Genomic DNA, 12,125 nt, shown 5'->3' on the forward strand with positions numbered 1-12,125 from the left:
AAACCATCACTCCATCACCTCCATACGGCACATTTTCGGTAATGCAACACTGTGAAAATCGTTCTCCCCTCCTTCTCCAAACTCTTTCACGTCCATCAGGTGAGCACAGATTGAAACGGGACTCATCGGTGAACAGAACACAGCTCCACTGTCCATTTCTCCAATCCCTGTGATCATTTGCAAAACGCAGTCGTTCAACTCGATGCATCCTGAGAAGTCTGGGACCAGTTGCAGGTCCACTTGATATCAGTCCACTTGCTTTCAACCTCCTTCTAACTGTTTTGGCCGAAATTGGGCGTCCATGCATGTTAACAAATTGCTGGGCTACACTAGTAGCTGGCAGGTTGCGCTCCCTAAGAACTCTCAACACCATATACCTGTCTTCATTTGGATTTGTAGCTCTTGGACGACCCGAACCTGGTCTTCTGGGATATTCTAGGGTCTCTCTATACCGTTTAATGGCATCATGGATTGTGCTTCTAGCCATATTCATAACATTTGCAATGTAACGTACACTGCGTCCATCATCGTAATGGGCTACAGCTCGAGCCACATCTTCAGGTCGCATCTTGTTTTAAGACAAATGTTACAACCCCACTTAAACTCAGAAAATGTAAAAATAAAGAAATAACGAATGATAACGATAATGAAGCACAAAATGTTTGAGACAAAATTGTTATAGTTGAGACTCCGAAAGCAAAATTGGAATATTTGATTGTAATGGCTTGTTTATAAAACAAAAAACAATCAACAATGTATACACGTCTCCATAACAACAGATGGCTACCATAACATTGTAAGAGAAGATAATATTTTGCAAAATACCAGCAAATATTAAAGTGTCCGGTTTTTTTTGTCCCTGAGTGTATTTCCTTGCGAGTTATTTTAACAAAGATCTTGGAACCAATATAAATATTTAACAAAGGGGTTGCGCGAGCCTTTGCCAGTGCCCTCCAGCATATCCCTCGCTGTGGTACAATGTTGGTGATTTCAGAACGGTGAGGGGGGGGATAGTAACTGAATAGTATGGATTTGTGTCACATAGTTTCATTTTAATATTAGACAGGTTTTCTAAAATGTACCTTGTTTTCAGTTTACTTTTTGCATTTATTCAGTGCTAACACATATTTTTTAAATTTTCTTTTGAGATTTAGGAAGCCAAAGCCTCTCCCTGACCTACCCACTTGCTTCCGCCCATGAAAGCATTGCTAAAAAGATAAGATATGACGACTTTATAGAAGTGTAGACAAAGTCTAAGAAATTATTTAAAGTAGTTTTATCGGTACCTATATAAACAAGCTCAAACTTTCTCCCCGCCCACGATATTGAAAGGCTAGATCCACCTATGAAATTAATAGGCCCCTAATGCGACAAATCATGCAATAATAATTTATTTTAATTATTTTCAAACTTTATATTATTACGAAGGACATCAATAGCTTACGATATATAATAAACTAAATTGATTTATTCATCATGACTAATTTTTGTGATGGTTTAGCTTGCATATACACATTCCACTTCTGATGGAAATATTTTATGAAGAGTATAGCCCTTTTTAATACATTTTCTTACAGATTTAATGACAGTAATATTGTGAAATATCACATTCTCGGCTCTGATCGAAACCGTGCTCTGTGCTCTACTTTAGGGAACAGACTTAGTTGATATTTTTGTAACCAGATGGTGAAACACATTAGTAATGCCGCGCTATCTCGTGGACCGGTTGAACACTACGTAATGACGTTATTTTAACTAGTTTCTTTTGCAGAAGTTACATCCAGACGAAAGTAACAGTGTAACAGCGAGTAACTAGTAATTTCGTGTTCAAGTTATTTTTGTGCCCGTTACAATTAAGTAACTGTTACAAAGTAACTGCTACGTTATTTTTCGCCCATCCCTATTGTGCAGTGTGAGATAGGGTGAGAGATGCTAAGAAATGTGTGTGGTGAATCAGATGTGGGAGAGCAGAAGCTGACTTAGAGACATATTTTCAAATAGAAGAAGAAACTTCAAATTCTAATTCATCAGGTTCCGAGGATTCTGCACATGAAACAGAAAGTAAATAGGGAGTCAAAAAGTGTTTTTTTTTTGTCAGCGTTACAAATTTTGTTTTTCTTTTGTAATATTTGTCATTCCTCTTTTACAAATATTTGGTAGAAACAATAGGACCATTGCTGAAAGTTAATGCAGTGTGCCAGAATGCCCGTAATTGGGAATGGAAGTCCGAACAGAGGTGAAGCATAGCAGTGAGTTCTGCGTTATACTTGTGCGATATAAGATACAAATAGTTTGAAAAATTTTCAAAAACTTTACAACTATGTTTCATCGGCAAGAGAACATTTTATAAAATAATTTCAAAATTCGTAGAACCAACAGTCAGATGTACTTATTTTCAGATTCATGAAGAACTTATCAATTCCTTAAAAAATAAAAACGTCCGAATCGCGGTGATGGCCAATTTGACTCACCTAGTTACAGTGCAAAATATGTGACTTACAGTGTAATGGACCTCGATTCAGATAAGATTATAGACTTCGTAGGCGAAGCAGCATGCGAAAAAGTTCTAGATCGCCTAAAAGTAAAAATGAACATTACCCTCTTTCTATCGGACCGCCATAGAGGAATTAGGAAATTGATAAGGACCAAATATGAATGGATGGGCTATCAATTTGGCATTTGGCACATGGCAAAAAGCTTAAAGCCGCCGCACAAATGTGGAAAGAGAGCATCATAAATCACCTATGTGGTCTTGTGTTACATGTGAAGGTGATTCTGACGACTTAGAAGACAGATTCATTTCTGTATTAAATCCCATCTACGTCTCGGCCTCCCTAAAGGTACATTAAGGTAGATAAATTAAAATAAATATTACAAAATTTTTACAGCAGTAATCTTGATTAAGATACATCCAGACAAGGAGTGTATTTTTACATAACCAACAAATACTAAACTCAAAATGTTTCGCCATTAGAAATACTCCAATACACGAATTTTTATGTAGCTAAGCAAATCAGCGAACTGCAGCAATTAAGATAGGCATAGATTAGTGACAATTGAATCGGAGTTGATTCCCGTTTTTCCATCTATGGGCAGATGAAATAAGTAAAGCAGTAACCAATGCCCCATCTACTGTCTTCCTCCGACGAGTTTAGTGCTGGGACCTGAGGTATTCTTGCCATCGGTGCGGGGGGGGGGGTTGCAGGTAGATTCTTTTGTTGCTACAGCTAAGCCGAGAAGAGCGGAGTGGGAAGTATTAATCGTCCAAAAATATGCAGTCTTCAGTTTGTAGTAGTGTATGACTGTGTGGAAGTATTAGGTATTTTATATACGAGTGAAATGGTGAATAAAAAAGGTAGAACAATTCACAGCGAAGCGCGTAATATAATCGCGAGTGTAATTAAGAAGTGTGACCAGGAAAAGAGGCTGAATACTGTGAATAGGCTATTCCCCTGGTCCGTGCAACAGAACGAGCTGCTGCTTACACAGGCTTATCTGTGGCAACTATTACAAATATAAGAAAAGAATTGAAAATTAAGAACGCATCAAGCTCTTAATCACCAATAAAATCACCAGGGAAACGCCGTCCGAGAAGAAAAGAAAGAAACGTGGATATTGATGATTTTGACTGTGTCATTCGTAGAACTGTGCACAAGTTCTATAGTGTTAATAAGATAGTGCCCACATGCAGAAAATTATTACCTGTAATTAGGGAAAAAATTAACTTTTCGTGGGGGATTGAGGCACTCAGAAGGATTTTGCACAAAACTGGTTTCAAGTGGAGGAAGTGCAACGCCAAGCATAAAATATTAGTAGAGAGACCGGATATCATATTTTGGCGCGCTAGATATTTAAGAACAATAGCAGATTTCCGGCGCGATGGGAGATCTATTTTCTATTTAGATGAAAGCTTGGTGAACAGTAATCTCACTTTTCAGAGAATGTGAAAAACACGCAGTTTTTAAGTGAATGTCTGCAACTTTGAGTGACTGTCTTTGAGCTTTATTTTAATATGGTCATTACAAAATTCTAGTCGCACTGAAATTGAAGTTGCTTAAAATCGAAAGACTTGTTAGCGGCTATCATAGAAATGCGTGGGATAAAAACATTTTTCGTTTTGCCAGTTAATATTGTCACGTCTGTTACGTTTTGCACGAGTTTTTTTCACACCAATTCTTGTTCCATTGCATAATTTTGATGGGTCAATATTTCGCAATAGTACTATTAGTGATTCAATATTAAGTATTAAATTGCAATATGTGGTAGAAATCCTTGTGGTTCTAAAGAATTTAAGAATTCATTTATAAAACACAGCCTGCTCACTATCTACAACTGCATTGAGAAATTCATAATAAGGTCCTGGACTATGTATTTTATTTTTTATTATTATTATTATTTTTCTTCCTCAGATTTTGAGTTTACCCGTAGACAAAGCGTACCAGATAATAAAAAAATTATATAACTCATTAAATACAATGTTCAGTTAAAGACAATTATTGTTTACAACAGTGAAAAATCCTAAAAAGTTCAATAATAATTAAGGTAAATAATATCAATATTTTTTTATTATTTTTAAGAGACCACTGATAGTGGCGATAGTTATTTATTTTAAAATAGATATTGAGAGGTAAACAGATTTCCAAAATTTTGCTAAGAAGCCTGGAATTGTTCCTCTAGCGCCAATGAGTAGATCCACTACCTCTATATCGTCAAGTTCGTATTTTTCTTTATAGGCTAATATGAAATGGTAGGTGTATAAATACTCTGCTTTTCCTGATTAACTTCTAAAGGCTAGGACTGAAGGCTTTCAAACCTGATGGTTGGGTCGATAATATAACCTTTGCTTTTGTTCTTAAAGGCAATTTTATCGATTCTTCTGTGGCTTCCATTTCTCCTAGGCCGTGGACTTCTAAAATCTCTTAGTGCTGCAGCTATAATGGAATGAATGTTATGACGACGCATATTCCTTAATATATCACCCTGAGAGCAGAATCCCAAAACTGGGCAAGAGTTTCTGTCTCCCTGTGGCAGCGCCTACAGAGGTGATCGTTTTGAGATCGTCCCGATACAGATCTAACTGCAGAAACATTTGCTGTCATCTTGATAGTCTCTTGCCATTCACTGCATTATAAACCACGATGGTCTCGTATCCATTAGTTAGCTGGTGTATACACCTTGTATAGACATATGCCTTTCCATTTATGCTGCAAATTACTTCACTCTTCGAATGCTCCTCTTCTTAGCTCCGTTCTCACTTTCCTTCATTCGAGGTGAGAATGTTAAGACGATCGGATGGTGGGATATCAAGTGATTGCAGTGATAGAGATATTTCTTCTTTCAGATTTCTTGTGGCGTATATATAATCATTATTTGAGAGGTTAACACTTTACATATACTTATTGCATGAATTGTCTAGATTTTGGCCTTCATGCTGTATCAACAAAGTTATTTAATTTCGTGTTATACTTTCCATGGCATCTTGAAAGTCGATGTTGAATACAACAGACAATAATAAAGAACAATTGACTATGTAAGATTTCTTTTTAATATTGTACATTAATGTTTGATCGTATTTATTTCTATTTTTTATTTTTAATTAATTTAACGTTCATTTGCACAATTTTAATGTAGCCTATGTTTTTCCCCTGGTTATGAAAGTTAAATGTGCAACTTTGGCACATATCGGTCAAACTGTGTAGATTTGTATAGAGAACATACATACATGCATACATACATACATAAATACATACATACATACATACATACATACATACATACATACATACATACATACATACATACATACATACATACATACAGTCCAAACCTGTGGAGTAACGGCTAGCGCGTCTGGTCGCGAAACCAGGTGGTCCGGGTTGGAATCCCGGTCGGGGCAAGTTACCTGGTTCAGGTTTTTTCCGTGGTTTTCCCTCAACGCAATATGAGCAAATGCTGGGTAACTTTCGATGCTGAACCCCGGATTCATTTCACCGGTATTATCACCTTCATCTCATCCAAACGCTAAATAAGCTAAGATGTTGATAAAGCGTCCTAAAATAACCTACTAAAATAAAATACATACATACATACATACATACATACATACATACATACATACATACATACATACGCACATAGACAGACAAGCACAGACGCATATACAGAGAGAGACAGACACAGGCACACACAAACACACACACAGAGAGACACAGACACACACAAACACACACACACACAGAGAGACACAGTCACATTCACTTTTATATATTACGATAGTATTTCACGGTGATATTTATGATAAGATGATTATTTATTGGCGAATAAGAAATTAGCAAAGACATTTTTGGCCTCTGCCCTATTCTTTTTTATTTATTCCTTGGTGATTTTACTGTTTAGTCATACTTTATCGGAACTAGTTTTTTTGCAAGAAAATACATATGGATCACTTCTGGCTATTGCAGCTGAAACATCCAATAAAACAAACAAATTTTAAAAAGTCCCAAATCTATTTGTTACAAATTCTAAACAATAATAAAGAAAATTTCCCAATTCGATGAGATAGCACAGTTAATGTACAGAACCAGAAAAAAATTGAAGGTCTTGGTAGCAGTCCTCCTCTATGTAGGCAACAAGCTTCGCAAGACTGTCCACAAGTAGCATTCACATATAGACGCTCTTGTTTACTGCACATGATCAACGCGTTGTACTTTTTTATATCCGGAACTTAGTAAAATTAAGCGGCCCATTTATTTTTTTCTGGAACTGTACGAATATTATGAAATTCAAATTTTGTATCTACATTTTTCTATTGCGTGCTCATCTCAGCCTATAAAAAATTCGGAACGTCAAAGAATACAGTCGTCAGATATGCTGTTTAGAGTACTGAAGCCTGAACCCTCGAAGTCAAATCTTCCAGATTCCCGCGCGGTCTGAACAGTGAATTTAAAGACCTCTACCTGCTCCCTGCTTTCTGTTCCCCCTGCTTCATCGCGACCTCCACGGATTCACCCATACGCTGAGAGATGACCCCATTGGACAGGACATGCGTGTCAACAGCTGTTTCCATTCGACTGTCTAAAATAACGCGACAGGCGCACAAGCCTTTCCCGTGTCCTATCCCCACAGCAGAGCTCAATGTGCGGGAAGACTCCTCGTCCTTGAAACAATCACACTCGAGCTTGCCAGCGAAAGCTGCAAAATTAGCCGGCATATCTCGCCAACATCACCAGCTTTATTTTTACCGGTATTTTGCTTGTGTCTACCACAGTAACAAGTGCTCGGAAACAAACCGGCGGGTGCACAGAGGACCCAGTGGATTGATCAACTCGGACCTACAACGGTAAACCATGGTAAGTGTGCTCTTTCCATGACCTACAATCTTTTGTTTCACTTTTTGGTAGCAAATAGGGCATGATCATGATACTTTTTCTTCATTTTTGCTTAATTTTCCTGAGTCTACACTATTTCATAATTGAAGGTATACCAGTGTTTGTGAGAAGATAATTATATGAAAAATTAAGCACAAGTCTCTAATCTTAATTTACATACCAAAACCTGTGTTGAATTCAGATATTTTCTCTCACAGGAAAGGGAAAAAATATGAATTCACAAGGGTATAAGGAATTTAGTAAGTATTATGAAGTAAAATGGATCTATTGAAAATTAAAATATGAGCTCAAGACAGAAAACTTTCGACGACATTCCTTTTTCAAACGTGTGTCTATAAGGCACGATTTTCAAGTTTTGAGTAAATATATCACCCAATTTTGATATTTTAGAAGAATATGAATTTTAAGGATTCATTCCGTGGTGCACTGTCACATAGGTTGATTCTAGAACGTTTAGTACGTTAATTTGCATCGATAATTATTAAAACTAGTGAAAGAAGAAAGTTAAAACTGAGCTTTGATTATTATTTTTTTCAGAACTGCACATTCAAGCCACAGATTTATGTCAGTTTTAAAATTAACATAGAAAGCAGATAAAATAAATTATATAATTAATAATAAAATAAAAACCCATAAAAACTAAAATAATTCTAAAAATAAATAAAAAAAGTAAATCTTAAAATTTCATAAATAAAAAAAAAACGAATTCTATCATTACTACCCTTTAAGGTGCAGGGATGGTATGGTTCTCATCTCACAAAACAAACGGCACTGAGTAGCAATAAAGAAGTAATCTTGTGCTTCTTTCTGTTAAAGGCAGATTGAACGTCAGGACCATTGTGCGAGCGTAAGAATTAAGAAAAATGGAAAAAAATCCATGACCCCATTCGGAATCGAATTTTCGATCTTCCGGCTTGTAGCTTATAGACACTATCCTACCGCAGGTCCAGAAATATTATAGTTCACTTCATGATTTTAGAGTTAATAGTTTACTATAATGAGCTATATATTGTTTACTGGTCCTTACAAGTAGGTCCTAATATTAAATTTCGTATGTGTGGATAAGGTACTTGATCATACTTCATATTCGTAGAGTTCAAAATAATCGACTCTGTTATTTGAGAAATCATACCAAGTTTATTTTTAGCCAAAAAGGGTTTATTGTGTTTCTGACATTAGGCCTAATACATGTATTTGCACATCTGTAAGAGAAAGTAGACATGTCCGTCTTATTTTAAGTGATGATGGCATGACAATATTTCCCTGAAGACGATGAACTCAAAAGATTTTATGAAGATGTATTTTTCTGGTCTAGTCGTAGCACATTTGGTGCACCTGAGAAGTTGTAGTGTGGGACTTCAATAAGATATCAATGTCTTCACTTTAAAACTTTTTATAATGTTTATTTTCAATTTGTAACATGAAGGGCAAAATATAAAATGTAGGCCTACTTAATTTGTACTTATAGGTCATTCGTTATCTTGTGAAACATAGGTGCGCGTCAGAGGAAGAAGAAAGTGGGGTCCACACCTGTGGAGTAACGGTCAGCGCGTCTGGCCGCGAAACCAGGTGGCCCGGGTTCGAATCCCGGTCGGGGAAAGTTACCTGGTTGAGGTTTTTTCCGGGGTTTTCCCTCAACCCAATACGAGCAAATGCTGGGTAACTTTCGGTGCTGGACCCCGGACTATTTCACCGGCATTATCACCTTCATTTCATTCAGACGCTAAATAACCTAGATGTTGATACAGCGTCGTAAAATAACCCAATAAAATAAAAAAAATAAAAAAGAAAGTGGACTGAGAAGCTACCCTCCCTTGTTAGGCTTTTGCTTGTAGCCAGCAAGCTCACGTACCCCCACCATAAGGTTCTTACTATATGCTACAGCACACGTAAGCGTTTGGTTTCACGAGATAACGCATGACCCATACTTTCATTTATGGTTTATACGAAATTTCTCACCAATCTCGAACGAATACGAGGCCAATTAGCTAGCCAGGTTATACAGTATCAATATCACTACTACAAATAATTCAAAGATAAACCTCATGAGGGTGAAGGCACGGACAAGATGTGTGTTCAATGATGAAGATTTGAGAGTGACGCCTTTGTAGCATTTAGAATGGCGTATACTTCTAATCCATGTAATATACAGCTATTGATGAATTAACTTTTTTATTGGGTTATTTTACGACGCTGTATCAACATCTCAGGTTATTTAGCGTCTGAATGAAATGAAGATGATAACGCAGGTGAAATGAGTCCGGGGTCCAGCACCGAAAGTTACCCAGCATTTGCTCGTATTGGGTTAAGGCAAAACCCCGGAAAAAACCTCAACCAGGTAACTTGCCTCGACCGGGATTCGAACCCGAGCCACCTGGTTTCGCGGCCAGACGCGCTAACCATTACTCCACAGGTGTGGACATGAATTAACTAGCGAATGTCTATGCATAACCACTAATTTGTTAAATTCAAACAGACGCGTTGCATGGTATAGTAATTTCGTTAGTACAGTACTTGTAACTGTCCATAGATGGATGGATGGATGGATGGATGGAACCATTCATTAAGCTGAAGAATTTGCACATGCACATGAGACCTTTGACAAGTTCCGAACTGACAAAGCTGTATCTTATATTTCTAAGACACTTAATGAATAATTTCAGCTTAAAATTTTTTCTACAGCTTAAACTTGTGATAGTAGTGCTCTAGTCACAGCAAACTTTCTATCGTTCCATAATATCGGATAGGCGAAGGAAACATTGCCGGCAAAGGATGGGAGAAAGACAATAATTGTCACATCCCACCCTTATCTTCAAGTTCGGCGATCTGAAGTAGGACCTCCATCCAACTTTAACATAAGCCTGGAATGTGACTTCTGTCATCGGTTGAATAGTCAATTTCTTTCTCTCTTCCTCTGCTGCCAATGTTTACGTCGCATGTTAAACATTATAGAAAACTGTATAACTGTGTTCTCAAGTCAAAAACGGTAATTATTATGGAATCTATAAAAAATAATCTGCTTTTATCCATGTTATGGAAGCAAAAATGTCAAAATGTCTTGAGTAATATGATGATGATGATGATGATGATGATGATAAACATACACTATTGGTCGAATGCAAGAACCAGCAATCCGTGCTAGAAACTTTGCTTACTGGTTTAATATCTGATTATTTCAAGTAGAAAGACATAGAGCAGAAGTTTTGAGCAGCTCCTTTCTCTTTTATTATCAATCACTGAAACAGTTACTGTAAATCACTTCATTATCATCGCCTGTAGAGGAAATTTTGCCAAGCACCACTGTAACGAACTCTCTCCAAGTTCTTTATTAGACCTACTCGATGTCCATACCATCTATTCCATACCTGTGGAATAACGGTTAGCGCGTCTGGCCGCGAAACCAGGTGTGGCCCGGGTTCGATTCCCGGTCGGGGCAAGTTACCTGGTTGAGCTTTGTTCCGGGTTTTCCCTCAACCCAATATAAGCAAATGCTTGGTAATTTTCGGTGCTGGACCCTGGACTCATTTCATCGGCATTATCACCATTTCGTTCAGACGCAAAATAACCTAAGATGTTGATAAAGCGTCGTAAAATAATCTACTAAAATAAAATAAATCCATACCATCTAAGCTGAACTTGTTCTGCATTATTTTGTAAATGTTCAATATCATTCTTGTAGTTTTTTTATACAAATCTTCTCAAATATTTCATTTCAGCTGTCTGTATGTCTTGCCTCTTTATTATCTACTCGTTATTCATGATTACCATCCATACGAAAATATTCGGGTACACAATGTCGATTTGTTTACTTTCTTCTTTCCTAGGAATGTTTCATTAACAGCATAGTAGGATTGGTCAGCGTTTAATATTCCAGTCTATCTCTTCTTCAAATGTTGCATTCTCATTGATTTTAATTCCAAAATGTTTTAATTTTTCTGCTAGTTCTAATTTTCCATGAGCTACAGCATACATTTCTTACTTTACCCAGTCGTAAAGAACTTAGTATGTCGAAGTTTCTTTGTAAAGTTTTCTTACGAACTAGCAAACAGTACTGTGACGTCTAATTCAGATATATTTAGAGGTTTCATTCTGTATTTCCAAACTTGATATTTTCTCACCTTTTGTTCTATTGCCTTAAAAACTTCGTCCGTTAATGTTTTAAGTAAATATAGTGACAATAGATATCTTGTCTGACACCTATTGTAACTACAATTCACCGATTTATTTCCTGTTCTGAGATTGGCCTATCACCTGTGTTTTTTTTTTTTTTTTGCAGAAATGTGCTTTAGGACTTCTCTGTTTATGTTGTTTTTTCTTCAACAAAGGACTTCTACAAAAGGTCTTTCCGGTTTTGAACACTGTAATTTACGTTCTATGAATATGAGTTGCATGAAAAAAGTACCAATGGAAAGAGAAATTCAAAAAGTTTAGTTCCTTAACTAAAAGATATTCAATGTGTTCCCCCTAGGTAACATGGCACACATCAAATCTATAGCCAAGTTCCACGTAGGTGCGCGGATATTCTGACTTCCAGATTCTGAGGTCATGTCGCTCACCTTACCAGAAAGTTGAAAAGTGGCTTCGTCAGAAAACACTACGGAACTAATCAATTCATCATCGTTTTCAAAATAAAGTCTGCACACTTATGCAGAAATTTTTTCTTAGAATTTTGTTCTCTGGTTTTAGGGTTTGCAGCAACTGTAGTCAGTACGGATGAAATTGCAACCGTTTGCAAAG

The 12,125-nt window shown here is 36.8% G+C and overlaps 1 protein-coding gene across 3 annotated transcripts in view; it reads left to right on the forward strand.

Annotated features, from left to right (window-relative positions):
• Nucleotides 1-12,125, forward strand: part of Ak1 (Adenylate kinase 1) — a 139,794-nt gene that overhangs the window by 73,097 nt on the left and 54,572 nt on the right. For 2 of the 3 annotated variants that reach the window (XM_069818028.1, XM_069818027.1), the window contains exon 2: nucleotides 7,268-7,349. The exons of the other annotated variant lie outside the window; for it this stretch is intronic. In XM_069818028.1, coding sequence (XP_069674129.1) covers nucleotides 7,347-7,349 — 3 coding nt within the window. In that variant the 5' untranslated portion in view covers nucleotides 7,268-7,346. The remainder of the gene's footprint in view (nucleotides 1-7,267; nucleotides 7,350-12,125) is intronic. 3 annotated transcript variants of the gene reach the window in all.

Source organism: Periplaneta americana, chromosome 2 (assembly GCF_040183065.1).
Source record: "Periplaneta americana isolate PAMFEO1 chromosome 2, P.americana_PAMFEO1_priV1, whole genome shotgun sequence".
Classification (NCBI taxonomy): Eukaryota; Metazoa; Arthropoda; class Insecta; order Blattodea; family Blattidae; genus Periplaneta; species Periplaneta americana.